General features: G+C 47.3%; 1 protein-coding gene across 2 annotated transcripts in view; it reads right to left on the bottom strand.

Moving 5' to 3' along the window:
- Window positions 1–858: 858 nt before the first annotated feature.
- chd6 (chromodomain helicase DNA binding protein 6) overlaps window positions 859–21,578 on the bottom strand; it is an 82,449-nt gene continuing 61,729 nt past the window's right edge. Inside the window, exons 34-45 of one of the 2 annotated variants that reach the window (XM_023954827.2) lie at window positions 21,180–21,277; window positions 20,103–20,852; window positions 13,702–13,962; window positions 12,328–12,565; window positions 9,533–10,933; window positions 9,301–9,452; window positions 8,876–9,118; window positions 7,611–8,261; window positions 7,289–7,528; window positions 5,909–6,049; window positions 5,735–5,839; window positions 859–5,631 (exon numbers count right to left, since the gene is read on the bottom strand). In XM_023954827.2, the coding sequence (XP_023810595.1) occupies window positions 4,501–5,631; window positions 5,735–5,839; window positions 5,909–6,049; window positions 7,289–7,528; window positions 7,611–8,261; window positions 8,876–9,118; window positions 9,301–9,452; window positions 9,533–10,933; window positions 12,328–12,565; window positions 13,702–13,962; window positions 20,103–20,852; window positions 21,180–21,277 (5,411 nt within the window). In that variant the 3' untranslated portion in view covers window positions 859–4,500. The remainder of the gene's footprint in view (window positions 5,632–5,734; window positions 5,840–5,908; window positions 6,050–7,288; window positions 7,529–7,610; window positions 8,262–8,875; window positions 9,119–9,300; window positions 9,453–9,532; window positions 10,934–12,327; window positions 12,566–13,701; window positions 13,963–20,102; window positions 20,853–21,179; window positions 21,278–21,578) is intronic. The other variant, XM_023954828.2, reaches the window with a different exon arrangement.

Genomic DNA, 21,578 nt, shown 5'->3' with positions numbered 1-21,578 from the left:
TCATCTAAGACAGCACAAGGGATAAAAAATGAACTGGCCTGAGAAATACCTCTTTAAATTTGAGTTTTTGCCACATCATCTATTTTAATTGTTGTTATTTATGCTTTATACAGCTTTAAACAGCTGTTAAGTACTTTCAAATCAACATGTTATCATTTCCAGTGCAAGTAACGATCATGCAGGAAGGAGAATAGTAGGAAGATAGACTTAAGAACTGATAAAAGGTGATGGAGAAACTAAAGCTTTCTGAACCACTGAACCAAAACAAATTCAATTGTATTGAAATGGTTTAGTTGTGAAGCAATTGACACTGAAATTAGTGACATCTATTGGCCATGCAGCAACTTTGCATCAATATAGAATAAAGAAGATTTGTGATTCCTGGAGTAATTCTGTGTCTTAAGAACGTCTTAAAACTGTTAGCTTTGCAAAGTTAGTTAAAAAAGTTAGTTAGATGTTTAAAATCTCACATCTTACAAACGAAATAGAAACAGAGAAAAGCTTATGCTACTGGGAAAAGATCATAGGTTTTGAAGTCCACACATTTTTATTGGTAAAGCAGTATTCACAGTCACTACAGACTAGCTAAACAAATCTCTTCCCCTGTTTATAAAGCAATGCCACCATTGCTGTGAGGCGAGAGCGCCAACCACTGCTCTACCATGCAGCCTACAGAGAAGAAAGAACGAAAACATCTTTTTTTTATCAGGGCCCGCTCTGAACATCAGCTATTCTCTCTAAAGTCAAACATAAAGAACATGAACAAAAGGCTCACTGGAAGTTTAAAAAAAACAAATGCATTTAGTTACAAACTGTTTCTAATAATTGCAACTGCACAAAGAATAGTCAAGCAGATCATGGAGGTGACCAAAAATGTAGTTTATTTTCCATAAGAACCAAAATGCTTCAGAATTTCTGTAGACGTTCCAGAGTAACAGCCACTGGATTTTTCAGTCGGGAGACAATGATGCAAAGACGGCAGAAGTACAATTCCTTTTTGATCGAATGTTTACATGTCGAGGTGAAAAAAACAACAAAAAGACTCGGGGGGGGGGGGGGGGGGGGGGGGAGACAACACTTACTGTGATGATGAGACATCAGACCCATCCAACAGTCCTCAACTTTTCACATCAACTGCTGACAGAAAAGAGTTGGATCATTCAGCTGTAATGAAGAACTAACCTGGAGTCTCCCAACCTGCTCTCTATGATCATTAAATACTGGAAACAGATGAGCACAATGGAAACATCTAAACCTGCGTCCTGCACTTTCAATATAAAAAAAAAAAGTTGGCAACACTTTGGAATAAGATACCTTTACATTATTTTCAAACAATAACAAGCATTGCTGATGCGTTTAAGGCATTTATTAGCATTAGTTGATGTCTTCCAAATGCCTGATAAGTGTTAAACGGCGTATAAAGATAGTTGTTAGTGTTAATAATCTCCTCGATAAATTTTTGTTTGGAGGGTTTTGCAGCACCTTTATAGTCACTTTCATGATTCATATTAATAATTGGCTTATAGGCCATAAAGAAATGGATTACTGCTGCTACTAAAAGCTTGCGCTTACTTCCAGACTCATTCATGTATTTTTGCATTAAACTGGTTCCACTCAAAATGCACCAAATTACAGTCTATATTCCTCCATTCCCGCTCGATTTACTGTGAATATATCCCTAGGAACGTTAGGGGTCTAACGATGGATCGATGAATCAATTTATCCAACCTGATCAATCTGTCTGAGGCAAGCTAGTGATCAAAGCGACCAAAGCCAATCACATATCCTTCTAATAATGAGGTTTTGGCTAAAGATGTCCCGGATCCATTTTAGGTCAATAAATCAGATCAGACTGGATCAGTCCAAAAGAACCAACGTCGACTGTAAATCATATCAGCAACCACAAATTATGATAAGAATGAACTCGGTCAAATGAATACTTAGTAGGAACGTTTTTCTAGCATTTCACAATCAGACTGAAGCAATGAACACTTCCTGCACTGAAAAGACAATTCCACTGAGTTTTCTGTTGATTTGCTTTTTGTTTAGAGTTTATTAGTTCTGTCAGTCATTGGAGTGAAAATACTGAAAATAACTGTGTTGCATAATTAAAAGTCTCTTCATTCAGGGGATGACAACAGTGGGTTTTTTCCCAAAGAGGCCTGCTGTCACAAATTTGTATCAAACCTTAAATTATATCTAGTTTATGTTCTGTAGTCAAATGACCCAACTTAACTTAGTTAATCATCTACCCGAATAGAAAAACAGGATTTTTTTTAACAAGTAAAAAATAAATTCAGGCTTCAGGCGCTTCATTCTGATTCACAAACGTTCTTGAAATGACTTAGTTTATCATTTAGAAAAACAAAGTTCAAAAAAGTTTTTTTTTACTTGTGATGTTATAACAAATTTTTAAACTAGATTAGGTCCTGCAAAGTTTCTCTATTAATTAAAGAGATTAATAACATTATCAGGCATATGTAAGACATCAACAAATGCTAAAGAATGCCTTACAAACACACCAGCAGCCCTTGTTCATGTTTTGTAATCTGAATTTTAAGTGTTACCAAAAAGTTTTCTGAATTCTTTTTGTTTCCTTTACAAACACAGTAAAAGCTTTTCATTTATTTGAGTTTTGAAAAGAGAAGCTTGTGCAGACTTGCTGCTTCTGTAGTTTAGGGCTGTTAAGGAGTGGAAGAATGCTGTCCCTTTACTGGGGTGATAACAGCCCCTCCCTCCTAAAGCAAAAGCAGAGCGGACACATCCTAGGGGGCGCCGTTTACAGTACAGCTGGGAAATAAACAGGTACGGATTGATCGGTTGTTGGGGCCCCCACAGAGAAGAGGTTCCTCACATCATCAGCAGGTGGGGCTCGATTTCTTTGGAGATGTGATGTGAGAAGTGAAGGCCGTGAGAGAAGAACTACAGGAACTTTTGAGGCACTCAAGAAAAACGGCCACGTTCAGGCAACGCTTCATTTGTGCTTTTGCAGGGCAATCGATTGACTTTTGGGCCTAAAATTCTGAACTCATCTGGACAGCTGTGTCTTCAGTCAACCAGACATGAGCAACACAGAACAACACAACTGAATAAACAAAGGCTTAAATTAAGGCTTTTTTTGTTTTTGTTTTTTGGAAACATGATGAAACTGAATAGGAAAAAGTTATGTTTGGTGAACGTTTGGCAAAAGCAAAACTATAATAAATTATAGCTAGCCACAAATTTGTGACAAGGCAACAATAATGTGTTCACCTTCCCCATCAAGACATGTGAGCTGTTGGAGTGAGGACGCACACACACGCACTGCCTCCCAGCATCACACACACACACTCGTACACACACAAAAAAACGCTGTGCAAAAATAATGTTTCACGTATGAACACAAAAACTTGCGTGTTCTTTTAACATCACTTCCCCGCCAAAATTTGCACCCTGTTAGAAGACGGAGTAAATGCCTCTACTTGCATCATTTTATGTACAGTTCAGTCTGTATGACACAGAACTCTCCCACACATCAAGTATCAGTCTCCCCATAGGAGATGTGAAAGGGGAGACCATGGAGCATTTGAAATGGGGCATTGATTTACATATTCAGAAATTCTTAGTATTGACTGAGCAAAGTCAATGCAGAGGACAGGAGCGCCACCATCAGGAGCAAACATGCACCGCTGGCTCCCTCATTTCCACCCAGTGTTTGCAGGACAGCATACATTCAAGTCTGTCTGCTACTGCCCCCTGGTGGTCAAACTGAGCTTTAACAAGGCTGTCCTTTGACTGGACCCAGCCACTGAAGAAGAATCTCTCAAAGTGACTTTGTGGCTGAAAGAAGAAAAAAAACAAAAACACACATGATCTACCAAGTTTACAGTAAAGTCATGATTGTTCTTTGCTAATGGGAACAACTGAAATGAAGAGGAGTTTTTCAGAGTAAGTTGGAGAAACGGTATTACAAAAACATGGATGACACCATCTAAAGCATGAAGACAGGACTCCCATCATTCCAGGATGTCTTTTGTCAGTTTTGCTGCATTGTAACTCAAGGATTTAAACGGTAGGGTTTTCTCTGCGCGTTAGAGTTCAAATGTCTGTGAATGCTCTTCCTGATTTCTCAGACATTGCACGATACAAAACAAGTACAGTGAAGTCATGTCCTCTGATGGGAAAAACGGAAAATGATTTCCCACGTTCGTCTCAGCTGCTTCACTGTCCAGCCAAGCAAACGCGTCCCAGACCGAAGCTCCTCCCCCAGGTTCCCCCCTCTGAACGTTTCCGTGGTAACATGTTCTGCCACACAGGTGTGATGCAGAACGGTGGCTCCTCCCACCCTCCCGGAGACAGCGCCTTGATCGGGGGGGGGGGGGCTTGGTTTAAAAACATGATAAGGTTGAATAAAATGGTTGCCATGACAACAGTCTGAACACGGACGCTGATGGCCTAACCGTTCGGCTGCTGCTCTTCTGGGGGGGGGGGGTGAGGGAAGGGGTTTGTCTTTGCTTCCTCTCACTCTGGATGTTTCTGCTCCTCTGCCTCCTCTGTTCTGCTTTTACCCTCTGTTGATGCTGCTTCCTCTGGAGGGTCGTTGGAGTCTAATGGCCCCTCCTCTGCGCCGTCCGGCCCAGCGTGGGTCTCCTCCGCTGGCCCCGAAGGTGAGGTAGAGGAGGCAGAGAGATGGGAGGAGCCAGCGGCCGGAACTGTACTTTGCTTCTCCTCTGGGTCTCCATTGACCTTTTCCCTCTCTCCCTCCTGGTCTTTCTCCCCGACCTCTTTTACTCTCTTCCTCCTCCTCTTTGGGCTGCTCGGGGAGCCGTTTGCAGCGCTGGGGGGCATAGCAGGAAGTGCCACAATGCCGCCGTGCGGCAGGAACATGTGTGGGTACAGGAGGCCGTGGGACATTCCCGGAATCAGGAAGGGGTTGAAGGTTAGGTGGCTGCCCCCGCCAGCCCCCAGATGAGCCGAGCCAAGGTGGGTCCTGCTGGTGGAAGAGATGGTTGCTGCTGCCTCCCCCCCTGCTGATATGTTGGGGCCCTCGGCTCCTTTCTCCTCTCCACCCATCTCTTTTTCCCCTCGAGTTGCTGAAGAAGAGGCGCCGTCTGCATCAGCAGGCACTGTGGAGGACGGGCTGGAGGCATCAGAAGTAGTTGTGGTCACAACAGACGCAGAAGGAGAAGAAGAGGAGACCGTGAGGTTGGAGGGGGAGCTGAGGTGAGGGGGTGCATGCGCCATCATTGTGCCAACGCCAAACAGGGCGTGCTGTGGGATGGCAGTTCCGTGGGGATGCGGGATGCTGTGCAGCATCATTGGTAACATGCTCAAGCTGTTTTTGGCTTCCTCTGCTGAAGATCCAGAGCCTCCTGCGGAAAAACCGTGTGGGAAACCAGCTGCCATTATTCCAGAGATGGGAATCCCTGGAATGCTGCCACCCAGGTTTTGCATGGCCACCATGGAGTCCATGCTGCCCATCAATCCTCCGTTCATGTAGAGCGGAGGCCCGAGGCCAGGCGAGGAGTCTGACATTGAGAGGAGAGGTTTGGGCATGTCACTCCGAGGCCGTCGTCCCCGGCGGCGAGAACTTGCATCTTTGCTGACCGGTTCTGTAAGGATCCGGGAGAACTTTCCCTCAGGGAGGAAACCCTGCAGGTGGGAAGAACATCAAAATGAAAAGTACACAGATTACAGAGCAGATTATGGAATTATTATAGAAGAGGTTCCTCCTAGCAGGAGGCGTTGTACTTACAGAGTGTTTGACCACATCAGACCAGTCTGGAGCCACACCGTACTCTGAGTTTGCATCCAGCCACCTGGAAAGCTCCTTAATGGCAGGAGCCATAGCGCCACCCAGCTGCAGAAGGAAAAAACTGCTTTACATCGGTGAGGAGAAGCAGTTATGAAGAGAGCTTCACTTTATTACCCTGCGTCCAGTGCCCCGGTGAACAACAGGGACTCTTTCCTCCCCAGTCAGAGTGTTGATGTCCAGCTTGGTGGGATCTTTACAGCGATGCCTCCTCTGCTTGGGACGCTCCACTAAACCGTGCAGCAGCGCAGCTCCAGACTGATGACAGCGAGGGAGGACAGACAAAAACAGCTGTTTGCAGGTCACTGCTTCCCAACATCATACGCTGTTAAAGACTTTGTTAAACTGTCTGCAGGATTTTGGGCTGTCTGGGTCCGTGGAGGGTCACAGAGAGAAGCGGCTGCACATTAAAGAGAGCGCAGGTGGGTCTTGCAGTTCCTTTGAGGCTCGTGTCGCCACCTCAAGGAATGTTGAGAAAATGGAGCGTACCATTGTCGTGTGTGCTTGTCGTGTGTGCGGTAAGTGCATCTTGAAGTATTTGTAAGGCTAATGGAAGAAACACACACTTGTGATGTACGGATGATGCTGGCGTTCGGTGTCCTAACGCCACAGTGTAGTCGTTAGTAAGGCGAGTACTGACTCCTTACTGACTGCCCACAAATGCCGTACGCACAAGGTGTGCACGTGATCCATAGGTGCCCGTAGGACGCCTGTAGGATGTCGGCACAAACTACACTCTGTCTAATTTCCTCATTTCTAACAGTCAGGCTGCAGCAAGAAGCGTAAACGTATAACATGAACGGCACTAACAGGCTCCTTGCACGATTTGATGGAGCATTAAAAAATCTATATGATACAGCTGCGTCTCACCTGCTTGACCCTTGACCTTTTAACACTGGATATGTCGTTGGGGACACCTTTGACCTACCGTACCTCTGATCATTTATGCGCTCAACGTGAATCAGCTGATTCTGATCATTTCAGCTTTGTGTCGTCATGCAACACATTACTAATATCCTTTTCCCATTGGAATTGCGTTAATTGCATAAGCAGTTGTAGAGTTATGGTAGTTGAAATAATGTTTGCACTAAAGGGTTCAGTGTTTGCTATGACCTGCCACTCGCAGCACCTCATAGAAAAAAAAATGCACATGCAATTTCACTCTAGGATTCACTGAGAGCTCTACGACCTTGGTATGTCCTATGAGCCATTGCTGTGCCGCATACAGCTTTGCCCTTTTAAGGGCAGTTGAGATTACAGCACGAGCCACAATCGTCCCGAATCATTCGGTCATCGCAGAAAGCACAGTCTATATTTTTATCCTGATCACTGCCTCTATGGGGCGCTGTTGGTCTGATCCGTGGAACATTCTGCTCTCCAGGCCCTAATCTGAACACAGTTCTAAGCTGCTGGTAACCAGCATGTAAACTTAAAAGTTCTTAACCAGCGTTCTGTTTAGCACTAATGCTAGCTGTGAGGTCAAAACATCAGACGCACCTGAGTGAAGGTGGGCAGGTCCATGCTGTAGCTGGGGTTCTGTCGGAGCCACTCCATCAGACCTTTTCCAGCTGCGTCTCTGTCAATGGCCACAATCTCCGGCTGAGGGGGGGTCTGTGTGGGGGTGGAGGTAGTAGAGGAGGATGATACAGGATGACAAGCAGGTCTGTCTGATGGAGAGGGGGATGGAGAAGAGGTGGACGAAGAAACAGTGGAGTGGCTGATGGCCTCTGCCGGGCCCTATAAACAAACACAAACATGTCTCATGTTGGGGAGCCGTCTCTGAATGCCACCTTTCCAAACAAACCCTCCTTTTATCTACCTGTGTTTCTAGGACGTGCATTCCCCGGCTCTTGGTGAACTCAGAATAAAGAGCTTCCACATTTCTCCTCCTTCCTCTCCTCCTCTTCAGGTAGTCATCTCCCCTCAGGCTCCCGTTAACGATCTGTCCGGTGACTGGATGAATGAGACCGGCCTGCAGTATTCTGGATATGTCGATCCCAGCCGAGCCCGACAGAGGTGCAGTGATGGGGGGCGGCGGGGGCAGCTTGTGGCTGCTGCTGGCACCGCGCTGGTTCTTTGCAGCTTCGTTTGCCCCCATGTGGCTGGTGGTGCTGATTTCTCCAGACTTTGTCAGGTCAATGGCGGCTTCCTGCCAACCGTTCATCAACATGGATCCTGAGCGATTAGAGGGCGGAGCCGCACCTGGCACGCACTCTGGAACTGAGCTGGGAGGGGTTGCGGTGTGGCACGGTGAGGTCGGCTTCCCTGAAAGGACTTTGGCTGCTGCCGCAGCAGCAGCAGCAGCAGCAGCAGCAGCAGCAGCAGCAGGAGTTTCGTAATCAAAAGCCCTGCGACCTCCTGCTCTCTTGAGCTCTGGGAGGAAGGGAGGAGCCACAAGCCTCTCCTGTAAGAGAGGCAAGGAAGTGAGGCGCCAAGCTCCGCGCCCACAAGCGCCGCCCCGCGGCACGCACTGCCAGAGTGGACAGGTGGGTGAGGCAGACAAGAATGGGAGAGAGATGATGGCTTCAGTTAAACACAGACAGAGACATGACTGAGACAAGAGCGCAGCAGCTGCCAGGCACACCTGGGCGATGGGGAAAAACCCCAAAACTTGATTAAATAGTCTGAAAAATCGGTCGGTTTAGAGAATGCGGTGTTTACCTCAGTCTTTGCTAACATGACAGTTTGCACATGTCTAACATTCACATGTTCATATTGCCATACCATAATTAAAAACAGAGTAACTGTATTTTAAATTCATAGTTTTTAACAAACAGCTTTAGGAGGACGTAAACATTTTATAACAGTAGTTTGAGGCTAAGTGTCGAGTCCTTTTCTCTCCCTGTCATTAGCTTCAAAGAAACTGTAATGATAACTGAGGGAACAAAAACAGGAACGGACAGCTGCGTTGTGCAGAACTGCGCTGATTATTTGATTTGGTTCTTCAGAACAAATGTTTGCGATGCGACACACTCAGAAAGACTTCTCTTTCAGGAAACTTGACAAGATGGTGTGACAGAGAGAGGTAACAGATGCATAAACATGACTGGTAGTATTTGTTTCAGTCCACGAGGAGGTTCTCACCTTGGGTAGTCTTGTGAGGGAAGGAGGGATGGAAAAGCCTAGTCCAGGCGGGATCCTGGCCTGACCAGAGGACGAGCTGGACGCAGCGAGGTAGCTGGCATGGTGGTGCTGAGCTAGGCTGTTGGCCAGGCAGGCGCTGGTTGCCACAGAGCCTGGGGAGTCGTACTGCTCGCTGGAAGAGGGCCACTTCCCCTTCAGAATGGCCTGGCAGATGCTGTCCAAGCGATTGATGATCACTCGGTCCTGCAGCAGGCGGTACAGGGTCACAACAACTCAAATTCTAAAAGAAGCATTTCTCATAGGAATACTGATAACTGGGTTCAGGTTTTCTGTGCTTTCAATCATATCAAACATGTTGGTTGGAATAAAAATGAATGGCAGGATCAGCACATCGATCCAAGATGCTTTCAACAATCCTCTCTTACCTTTGGCCACTCAGAGAATGAATACAGCGCTTTCTCTTGCAGGAGCTGGGCGATGGTCGGTTCCCTGCTTTCATAGCGACTGTTGGGAATCTCACAGATGGAAACCGGAAGAGAAAACCTGGGGCTGCTTGAATATTCTTCCACCACGCCTTCTGCAAAAAGACAAGCAGGATTCACCGCATGACTGTGCCTGATGACCCTACGGCCATCTAGATAATAGAAGCGTTGGTACCTGCTGCACACGACCCTTCTGCCTTCAGCTGAACCTTTTCCACAGGACCCTCAGTATTATCCGCCCCTCCGTCTGGCAGCTCAAACTTGGGCGTCAGTACTGTGCTGTCCGCCTCTAGCATCTCCTCCTTCATCTCAGTTTTGACCCCAGACTGAGGCGGACATTCGAGGCTCTCTGTCTTGATACCAGGTTTTGCCTCTGAGCTGTCTGGGAAGGTGTTGTACTCCAAAGTCTCCATTTTCAGCTCAGGCTTAACAGCAGATGTTTCATGGTGTACAGCTGTCCTGAAACTCTCAGGCTTTTCTTCAGTTTTCAGCTTGACACCTTCCAAATAGGTGGAGAAGCTCAGAGTTGAGGGTTTGACATCAACTTCCATGTCATCTGAACATTTTACAAAGGGTAGGTGTTCAGGTTTGGAGTCAAGGCTCTCATGTTTTCCAGCGAGTTTGAGATCTAGTAGTTCAGACTTCAGTTCAGGTTTGTTGACCAAGACTTCAGTCTTTACACGGTAAGGAAGAAAATGACCAGGTTTGCTCTCAGAGCTCTCTGAGAGAAAGTCTTCATGGGTCTCGGTTGTGTCTTCCAACTTCACTCTTACTGCCAGAAGACTGGATTTCTTCTCATCACTGTCTGTCTGAGGAGAAGGTTTAAAGTCAGATGGTCCTGCAGGGTTTGCAGGTAGGGTAGGAGACACCAGCAGGTTGTGTTTGCTCTCCTGATGAAGAGACAAAGCTCCGCTTTTAAAGTCTCCACTGTCTCTTGGAAAACTCTGGCCCTCGGGTAAACCCTGGTATTGTCCTTGGTCCATGGGGACTTCTTTGTTGGCTCCACCCCCTTTTTCTGCACTTTTAGCACCATTTGATTGTTTTGAGACAAAGGCAGAGGGACTGGGGGCCACAAACTCTGAGTAGATGTCCCCAAATTCCACCTCACTGGTTTTGGCTCCGAGTTGTTTCCCAACCTTTTCTGTCACTCCTGTATGAGCTTGTGTCACGGCAGACTCATCCACAGAGAGGTCCATGTGGCCTCCTGGGACCGCATCTGCTTGATCTGCAGGGTCTGGGCTGCACGGCCCACCCTTCCCACCCAGAACCTCCTTCATTTGCAGAAACTCTTTGGCTGGTTCATGCAAGAACGCTTCAGCATCAAGAGAGTTCTCCATCGACTGTTGGTCTATTGTCTGATACAAAACCAGCCCATCCACCTCCTCCTGAGGCTCTCCAGAGGACTCGGGACAAACGAGGCTACCATCCTGCTCCAGTTTCCCAAGGAAGGGGCTCCCCTCTTGTGGCAAGTCATCAGGATGCAGAACATACTCCAGGTTCTCCTCTTTTTCCTTGTCCTCCTCTGGCTTTAACTCTCTTTCCTCCACTGATGGAGTCAGGACACCCCCATCTTTGTCTGCACATGAATACAAACATTAACAAGTAAACAGTCAGAGGATTTCACATGTATTAACTTTAAAGTCTAAAGGAGCTTTTGAAATTGCTGTTTAAATGAATTTTTTAAAATGATACAAATGCACTCTACAAAGATTCCTGGGTTGTCCATTACATCCCCCCCCCCAATCAAAGGGAATCTATCCCGCAGTCATCCAGACTGTTATTACAGTTGTTCTTTCTAAAAAAAATAAATCCGATCTCTAAACATCCTCCGTGTCTTCCATGCATTGTAATGAGATCAACAAAGACAGAAATCTAAATGTATTTGCTGTTAATCAAAGTATTGCTCACACTCGTGCTTTTAAAAGACCTATCGCACGAGTTGGTTTGGGTTTATTCGCAGAAATATCATTTCATGGAACAGCAAAATTGTGCTTTTTTGACTCTTGTAGAATTTCAATAAAGTTTTGCACATTTGAATAATGCAATCACAGACTGTATTCAGCTTTCTCTCTATGCAGACAATTACGCAGCTCTGAAGAATTGTACAAGCCGCTGAGAGAAAACCAATCGAACATTTGACGCTGCTAATGTTAATTTTGCATTTGTTAACCTCTATTCTTATTTTCATAGTTTTTCACTCCGGATTCATCCGTGTTGAGCTGAGAGACACGGCAAAATCTTTATTGTTTTGTTTTTGAATGCTTTTAAAAGAATTGCAAAATAAGAAGGAAAAGGCCTTCACAGACGGCATTGATGAAGTCTGCTGCCATTGGCTACCCAAAATCTGTCAAACGCCTCAGACGTTTAACGTCAGACCCACATGCTCTTACTGAGGTAAATAACTTGAATAACTTGCGATAAAGAAAAAATATCTTTGAAAAAAGAATTAGAAAGAAGATATTAAAAAGAAGGTATAAGAGCAAGAATGGTCATTCTAACAAATAAATGACAGGGTACTAACTGTCTGTTTCTCATAGAAGTCTATGGGATTTTGGCTTCTTGAAACCAGCGGGTACTTCCTATTTGGGAACGTGAGAGGGGAGGGGTTGAGCTGTCCATTGTTTTTACAGTCTATGGCACCGACCAGGCTGGCAGGAGCAGAAGGGTGTGTGTGTGCGTGTGCGTGTGTGTGTGTAGCAACATGTCAGCCAGTCTCTGCTTCTGCGATGGAAAAAGTCTTACTGTCATTAAACTCCCTATGATTGACGATGAAATGCTTTTGTAACAGATATTAACTCCAGACTGCGAGCAAACTCGCAGCAAGGAAGGGTCCAAACAAAGCTCACAGCTTTTTTGGCGTCTGCATTTACAAGACGTGATGATAAATCAGATGTGAGCAGTGCTGGTAAAGTCACAATGCAGCAAAAACCTGGACAATCAAACCTGAATGTCATTTTGAAGTTGCCATACCTTCCTGTGATTCACATTCTTCATACTTCTCCTCTTCCTCTTCCTTGTTGTCAAACTGAAACCCACGGTGTCCTTCCTGCTCCTCTCGGTCCTCCACAGGATTGGTCAGACTCTGGCAGACGTCGGAGTGGCTCAGCCCATCCTGCTGCTCAGTGATGTCCCCCAAAGAAAGGGCGGGGGGCGTGAGAGACGTCAGATCGGTTTGATCAGCACAAGCTTCTTCGTTCACTGCAATGTCCTGAAAGGTAAACGTGGAACATTAGGTTTCCATGGAAAATGACCAAACGCAGCGTTGTGAGAGAAATAATGAGAATTTAAAGACCTACTCCAATAAAAGTCATGTTTTTGGCGTTTTTAATGCGTTTTTGTGGCTTTTTTTCCATGGAGATTTATGGAGAAATTTGGATTCAAACTGCCTTCCTTCCTATTGAGTATTTCTTCATTTTGTTTTGAATCAGGAGCAGATGAAAAAAAGCCGTTTGAAAAAAGATTATATTTGTTACGCCGAAACTGAAATTATTGAATTATTAGATAAAATTATTTTAGTTTCAGTTTCTGCGTAACAAAGGACGGTTCTCTGCTTTATTTGAATTTTTTTTTCAAGTTCTGCAGCAAATATTAAAGACTTCTGTTTACATTTAGAAGTAAACATCATGAAATGTTTTTCTAACGACTGATTCTCTGCTCTTTTGATGCTTCAAACCAGATTTGTCTGCAAACAACAACATGCATGCATCCATCTTGATAGACACCTAGGGAACATGTTAAGTGACTAACCAATCAACCTCAGAAGCCCGTTCAGAAATGATTTGATTTGAAATATTGCTTGAAAGGGAGTGGAAGGAAGCGAACTTATATAATCCCACCCCGTTATACTATAACCATTTTATTACATGATTTATCAATATCCGGTTCCCAGTTTTTATCAGACAGTCTTCGTATTCCTGGGTTTTCTTCTGGGGCATGGTCAGCTCTCTTTTTTGGAGAAAATCAACTTTTTAAGTAATTTGAAGATAGTTGTATTCGCAGAGAGGCACGCCACGTGTCCTGCTGTGTAACCCGGAACCGGAAATCCCCCATCCCCAGAAATGACCAAACATGCAACCTCCTCACAGACAGGACCCAGCTGGGAGTCCGGACCACCACATTAACATGCAGCCACAGACTGTAGAACGGAATTCACACATTTTGTTTGTCAAAAATTGTTCACATTTCAGAACAAGTATTGCATCCACCATCAGGAACAGCGCTTAGGTATCTGCACTCTAACTCTGCCACACGACTGCAGTATTCTGTTCTCATTAGACACCCAGCAGAACTCCTCTGAAAGCCCCAAAGTCACCCAGATGTGCAGATAAAGGACATCAAACCAACCTTGAAGAGCATGTAAGTGGAGGACAGCGGCTCCACAGAGTCTCCTGTTGAAGGATGGGATGGAGGAGATGAGGGAGGAAGGCCTAAACACTCCTCAAGTGATCCACCCTCCTCAGTGGCTGGGTTTCTACCCGGAACCTCCTCCTCATCCTCCTCCTCCTCCAGGAAGCCAGTCTCCAGAGTGGAAGGTCCCAGGATGGAATCCGACTCATGGAACATGTGTTCAGTCGGACTGGTGTGATCTGCACCGTCCCACGGCGCCTAAAGACAGACACGTATACAGGGCTATAAATTAACACCCACTCACCCACTAAATGCAGGTCAAACTTTTATTTGATGGCTAGAAAAACAGTTTCACTAGCTGCTTTGGCCGATGAGACACTGTTTCTCTGACATTTCTGACAGGGGGCTCAAACTCACAACCATGACTTTTAAGTAACCCCCCCCCCACTTGGCTGCAACAAACATCCATCCCAGAGTTCATCCAAACATTTAAATCCAACATTAGTGCACAGATTTTAACGCTCGCATATGCAAGGTGCATTCAGGGGCTGCATGAAATTTCCGTACTTCTGTGCTTTCATTAAAAGCTCACTTTTGCTGCATTCAGGTGCACTGGTAATTTGCTCACACTGACCTCAACCAACATAAACACACACTCAGTTGTTGCTCCTTGTCATTGAAATGACAAAGACTCACAACTACAACACACTGATCTGTAAGATTATGCACAAAAATGCAAAACGTTGCTGATAATCCAACATACGCATGGTTTTACTATGCATGACATTATAAATGTTATAAATGTTAATTTATTGAAAAATGTTGCTAAAAGTGCTAAAGAATTATCATTAGTGGAAATAAACATTAGGGCTTTGATGCATGGTTGATGCTTTAAGGCAGGGGTGATCATTACAAGGTCAAGGATGTGACGGTGGGTCGCAAGCCATTAAAAAAAAATAACCAAAAAAAAAATAAAAAAATCATAACCCTCACTGTGAAATGCGTCACTTGATTGACATGCAGAACAGCCAATCAAAAATTCTCTAAATCAGGGGTCGGGAACCCATGGCTCGTGAGCCACATCTGGCTCTTTTGATGGCCACATCTGGCTCGCAGACAAATCTTTAATTATATATATATATAAGGCCTGCACAATATACCGCAAACTTATCGTTATCGCAGTATTAAGCATTGCAATCTCCATATCGCAAAAGACAGCAAAAATCGCAATAAATGGTTACCTTAGATGTGCTAAAACAATCCTATGGCAGCTTGAAGAATTTAACGAATCAAATCCATTTATGCATTTTACCAAATGGATGGACCCTTTCATGTTGTTGACCAATCAGATGAGCCCTTTCATGTTAGATGTTTTCCTCCTACGTCAACGAGGGTCATTTGGAGTATAATTTTTAACCTGTTGCAATGAAATGGTAATGATGTTTTTGGATGTTTTGTTATTTATTTGTGTACCGCAAATTATATTGTTATCGCAATATTGATCACTAACATCGCATATCGCAAGTTTTGCTCATATCGTGCAGCCCTAATATATATTTAAAAAAAAGTTTCATTAGACCAGTCCTTCTCAGACGCAATGCGATGCGAGTTTGTAACGGCCTGAAACCTGTGAATTGCTGTCCCTGCAGATGCGCGCCCCTCGAGAAGGAAAAGGGGAGGGGTAGTGGGCACAGGCAGCGAGGTGAAACGGGGCACGGATTTTCAAAACTTAGAACACGCTGCCCGTCACATACCACTCACTGCAGCGTGTGAGTGTGTGTTTGGCTCCACGTCTGCATGTGAGCAGTATTTCTCACATCTAAAGAACATTAAGACCAACCTACGATCACGTCTAACGGATAAAAGTCTCAACGCCTTCATGAAGCTTAAACTCACCACGTATCAACCAGACTAGACCATCAGCAAAACCACCATGCAGCACCTGACGTCACATTAATGGTAAGAAATGATCATTTATTAGCAACAGCATAATGTGTCCCTTTCCCACACTGAGGCACAGACAGAGACTTAACCTCTTTCAGGTTCCTTATTCTGGTTACTGCAGGTCGTAACCAACGATGTACAACTTGTTCAGCTACTCCTGAATCTCTCCTGCTGAGAGCACTGCCTCCAACTTTTTATTCCCCCGCCTGCACCAGCCCTCCTATTTCCCTTATTTGGCCCACAGTTGAACCCCATTGGTCCAAACTCCCCAACGACAGGCTGAGCAACAGAACTGAGGGCCAACCAGCATCTCTGCTTGATGCGTTCAATGAACTCCGGAACTTGGAACGCGACCCAACAGCCACCCAGTCCAACTCAGTCCACTACAATAACAATGTTATTAAAAAGAATCCAGACTTATTGTACTTTACAAGTGTTGAAATGACATAAAATGCACACATTCACTTGTATTTTTAGTTTTAAACATAATGTATGGCTCTCATGAAATGATATTTAAAAATATGTGGTGTTCAGGGCTCTCTCGGCCGAAAAGGTTCCCGACCCCTGCTCTAAAACATTCGTCACTGTGTTTAAGTACACTGAGCACATTTTTTTTTCTTTCATTCTACTCCCCGACGGAGGACCGCTCCGGCCCGCAGGAGCGTTAATTGAGGCTCGCATGTGTGCTGGATCGGAAGAGAGACCAAGACCCCACGTCTGACCCAGCCGTCCTGCTACGGTGCCAGCTGCCGGGCCTGCGGTTCAGCAGTGTCGTCCAGGAGCATGAGCTTCTCGAGTGCTGTCCACGCACCAGGAGGCGCTGTTCGCTCAGCCCTGGTTAAGCCCGCCGCACTTTAGAAATATCATGCCCCCCCATAAAACGGTTTACAGCAGAGCATGAAATGCAATCGTCGCTGTTCTCTGTTTTCATAATAAAACCCCCTTTTTTATCCGTTTCTAATTACCGTATTGTCACGACTCTAAAGGCCCGTACACACCGGGAGGAATATTCGCCAGGCGTTATTTGCCAGCGTTTTTCGCCACGTTTTTTGTGTTCACACCCAGGCAATTTTCGCTGACGAAGAGCCGAGCGAACATGCAATTTCATTCCCTGACATTAGATGGCGCTTAATGTAAACAGAAATACTCCTGTACACAAGGTGGCGCTGCGCAACTTTACGATTCTTAAAGTCGCTTTTCACTCAGAAGAAGAGAGCAAGTATTTACGCGCTTGTCAGAATAATAGAAAGAAAACATGAATATTTCAAGCATCAGTAGCTCCAACTGGTACCTGGTAAGGGGATATTTTAGAATGTCCGTCATTATTTCTTCGCGGCAGTGTAGACGCTACTTGGCGTCTATCTTCTTCGCTGGTATGTGTGCTCAGCAAGGCAGTTTTGTGTTTGAGCGCCCCCAAGTTGTGTTTTACTGTAACTTCAGAAGCTCCAGACACGTGTGCAAAAGCGCCATTCTCATTGGTCGAGTAGATTTTCGGTTTTTTCGCGTCGCTGTGCACACTCTCATTGGTGCCCTTTGTTTAGTCACGAGGCGTTAAACGTCGGCGAAAAATCGCCGGCGAAATTCGTCCCGGTGTGAACAGGCCTTTAGGCGCACTTAAAAGTCTTACATTTTCTCCAAACTGTAGGGGGCGCCCTATGAGGAATTTTGCGTGTAGTTGTGGGACTTAGTAGAAGACGGCATGAGAAACAACTCAGTTTTACTCCCACTGCTTTTTTCCACAATGAGTGTGTATGCGTGTGTATGCCGAGTTCCCGCGTGCCGCGCTCCCCTGTTTGCAAAATCTAATTTGTGGTGGTCTGGCTTGGCTTGGGGGGGTGGTCCCTTTGCCTGTGCTGGGGGGGGGTTGGCGGGGGGCGCTGCTCGGGGGGGGGGGGGCCCAGCGGCGCTGGATGGGCTTCCCGTCTACACCTGGGGCTGGGATCGGCCCTTCCCTGGCTCTGGGGCGGGACGGGACAACCCTCTTGGGGCCCCCGGTCGCTCTGGGTGTCATCCGCTTCGGCTGCGGGGTCTGGGGGTGGGGTGGGGTGGGGGTCTTGTCGGCCCTGTCCTGTGGGGGGGCATTCTGGGGGGGGGGGGGGGGCACTATTGGTACGGGGCAGGGGGGGTTGACGGGTCGGGGTCTCCGCTGAGGCCATCGGCGGTTTCCCCGGCCGGTTGGCTGCCTCGGTCCCGTCGAGGCCTGACCAGAGCTCTTCTAGGGCCGGCGTTTGGGGGTGGGGGCCTGGGCTTGCTCCGGGGGGGGCCGGCGCTTTCTGGCTCCCCTCTCTCTGTGTGGGGGTGGTGGTGCTGGGCCTGGGGTGTCTGCGCCTCCGGGGGTGGGGCCCCGGGGCTGGGTGGGCCTGGCCCCCTTGCTGGGGGGCGGGGGACGGCTGTTTGACCACCGGGGGACAGTCTATCATCTGTCCCCAACTTACCCCCTTCCTCATATAACCTCATAATAGGGTGAGGGGGTGGGGGGCTTAGCCTGCGATGAGCCTTGGGGGGGGGGGTTTACTAGGCAGTGACCCCCCTCCTGTGGTTGCCGTATGGAGTGGGCCCCCCCTCTTTCGGTTTTATTTGCACCTTAGACATGTAGGGCCCTTGGTAGGGGGGGTGCTTGGACATCACTGCCAGCAAGCAGCGGATGTCCTCCTAGCACCCTACCCGCCAATTTTAACCGCACCTTAGACATTTAGGGCCCCTTGGTGGGGAGGGTGAGGGGACGTCACTGTGAGTAATCAGGAGACGTCCCCTTAGTGCCCTACCCGCCAATTTTAACCGCACCCCCCTTAGTACACACACCCCTCCCCCCTCAATATATACATCCCAACATAAACACACACACATGCACACACACACTCTCTCAAACACACATACACGCACACACATTTTGCAAGGAAGGTGGGACCTAGGACCATCTGTCCCCTGCCTCTTCCCTGGTGGGGGGTACGGGCCCCTTTGCAACGGCGGCTGTGTCCCCGGGGTGCTGGCTTCCTGGGCCCGGCGGTGCTCTCTCCGCGCGGTGGGGGGGTTCACATTACATCTGAGCCGGGGGTGTTCGTGTCCCTGGGGGGTGGGTTCTGGTCCTTGCTCCTGAGTGCTGGGCCCCGCCAAATTTCCAACTGTGGCCGAGCCTGGTCGGGCCATATTTACAACACCCCTTGTGGGCCCTCTTTTTTCCCCGGGGTTCCCCCCTCCTGGGCGGGGGCGGCGGGCCCCTGCCTATGCTCCTCCCTGGACCAACCGTTGGCCGGGCGGATGGCTGCCTGGAGTGCGGAGTGGGTCTCCCTTGGGGGGTCCTGGCCCGTACCTGGGGTTGGGGCGGGGGGGTGCCCGGAACTCCTGGGTGGTGGTGGGGTGCTCGTCTGGGGCTGTGGGCGTCCTTCTCCGGTGGGGCCCTGCGTTGGGTTCTCCCGGCGCGGCGGGGGGGCTGCTCTCCTGGTTGGGCTGGGGCGGCGCCCTCTTTCCCTCCGTGCCTCCCTGCTCTCTGGCTCTGGGGGCCTTGCGGCGGCCCTGCTGGCCCTGGCCTGGGTGGCGGGCTTGGTCGCCCGGGCGGCGGTTGTTCCCTGCCGGTTCCCGTGTGGTGTTGGGGGGAATCCGGCTGCCGCTGCTGGTGCGGTGGGGGTCTTGGGGTGGGGATGGCTGGGCACTCTCCCTCCTTCTTTTCACGTTCCACCATCCATTTTAGAAGAACATAAACACTCACCTGAGCACAGGTGTCAGCTCAACAGACTGAATGACTGAAATATTTCACACTAGTTGGTTTTAAGGCATAAGTATGCGTGTGAACACTCTGTTTTGTGTACATGTCGACAGGTGGACATTTTTGCAACTAACAGGTGTGTTTATAACATTTGAGTGTGTGTGTGGACAGGCTCCGCCCTTTTTTTTTTTTTTTTTTTTTTTTTTTTTACATTTGAACCTTACCATAATGATTAACAACCAGTAAACTTGTTGCTTTATGCTGCTTCATGGTCTTATCCACCTTCCCCTCCTATTATCACCCTCCTACCCCCCCTCTCTCTAACGTCCCTCTTTCTTCTTCCCCTCTTTCCTTTTCCGTCCGGTCCAACACCAAAGATTTTCAGACATGTTTGAAATTAATAAAGTTTGGCCTCAATTACAAAAGGGGTTTATTCAGACATACCTTTGGTTTGTCTGAAGATTAATAACCCCTCTTGTTAAAGTAAAATATGTCCAACCCAAGAGGCCCTCAGCTCTCATCTGTCTGCCTAGCTGTTGGACAGGACAAGTTAAAAAAAAAAAAAAAAAAAAAAAAAAAAAAAAAAAAAAAAAAAAAAATCTAATTTGGCACACACACACACACACCCCGGCTATTAACCAAAACAGTTCATTTAGAGCACTGCATGTGTGTTACACTTATCTAAAACAAGCCTTACAAAAAGAAACCAATGCAGATGTGTAATAAGGAGGAGACCTTCTGGAAAGCTTACCTGTAACTGATTTAACTCCACTGACGGAGTCATCAACCCCGTTTCCTCAGATGAGCCCTGCTCACCAACCAGAACGTCACTTCTTAACTTGGAGTCCAGGTCTGTTCCACCCACCGTGTACGAGTTGAGCATGCTCTGAGCAGCTGCTGCAGAGTTGAAAGGAAAGCCGTTCAGAGCGTCTTTGGAGGCCTTTCCTCCGTGCAACGATTCCGCTGACATAGAGTCGTGCTGCAGAGCGCCCAGCTCCAGAGGTTCATCCAACGGAGCACAGTCCAGGAAGTCCACACGCGTCCCTGTGACAATCCCTGGACTTTGAGCGGCTGAGTCCTGTGCATCCAGTGGAGGGGGGTGAAAATGTGAATGTGAAGAGGAGGAGGATGGTGACGGAGCAGAGGGAGGTGCAGAGTGTGGATACTCTGGGGGCTGAGGGGAGAGTTGACCTGAATCATACAGACAGCATTGAGGAAGAGGCAGCTGTGATAATGAGGAGGAGATGCCAGCAGGGTGAGGATGATGATGATGGCTCTGGGGGTGAAGATGAGCAGGGTGTCCCCTGACATAGTTCCTATGAGCCTCTAGGAAACTCAGCTGGGGGTCGTTCAGGATGTAGAAGTCGGTGCGGCTCAAGCCGTGGCGCGCTGCCCCCATCAGGAGGTCCCGGTCATGCTTGCCAGGCTCCCACCACACCGGAAGGTAAAGGGAGGGGCGGCACAGCTGAAGGCGGGCAGACAGCAGCGGGTGACGGAGTACCTGAGAGGGGGGGGGTTAAAGTTTTAGATATTTGTGTCTACTTTGCATTTGGAATCCAGCTAAACTGCTGTTCCTGAGACAGCAGAGTAACGCCTCCGTCAGACAGAGGGGGGCGCTCTTCAGCGAGTCACATTAGAGGAACATTTTCAACATAAACAGCTACTAAAATAACAGAAAAGCTCACAAATGTAAACTTCCTTCTATGTTTAGTCAAGCGGACGTCTCAGGTTTGATTTCTGAGTTTATGGAGAAAAAAAGGTCCAAATCACAGGAGCCAGAAGGTTTCAGCCTAAGTCCTCTGACTTAAAGCAGAATAAATTCATCTACCTGTTCTCTGACTTTGCGCAGCAGCTCAATGCGGTACAGCGTCCGTGCAGCCCTCTCCTCCGTCAGAGACTCCACAAACACACCCGCCTCCCCCAGCCCTGAAGCACAGAGATGAACGAAAGAGAAGAAGAAAAGGCAAGTGAGGCTTATTAATGCCGTATGATATATTTGCCAAATATCTGTGATCCAAGTCATCAATCAGTCCATATTAATATACAGTGCTCCCTTTTTTATCGCTCCATAAAGGCCGTGTCACACAGCCAGTACCTACATTTTGCTCATATTGCACAGAGAAACATTGGTCATACGTAAATGTACTAGAAAAAGTGCGTGACTATTGCACTGTTTATAAGAGAGATAGAGATATTCTTTATTGATACCACGTTAGGGAAATTCAAT

Source organism: Oryzias latipes, chromosome 5 (genome assembly GCF_053564925.1).
Source record: "Oryzias latipes strain Hd-rR chromosome 5, Olatipes_Hd-rR_3.1".
Taxonomy (NCBI): domain Eukaryota; kingdom Metazoa; phylum Chordata; class Actinopteri; order Beloniformes; family Adrianichthyidae; genus Oryzias; species Oryzias latipes.
Note: the sequence above shows the minus strand (reverse complement) of the source record. Positions and strands in the feature narration are given on the sequence as shown.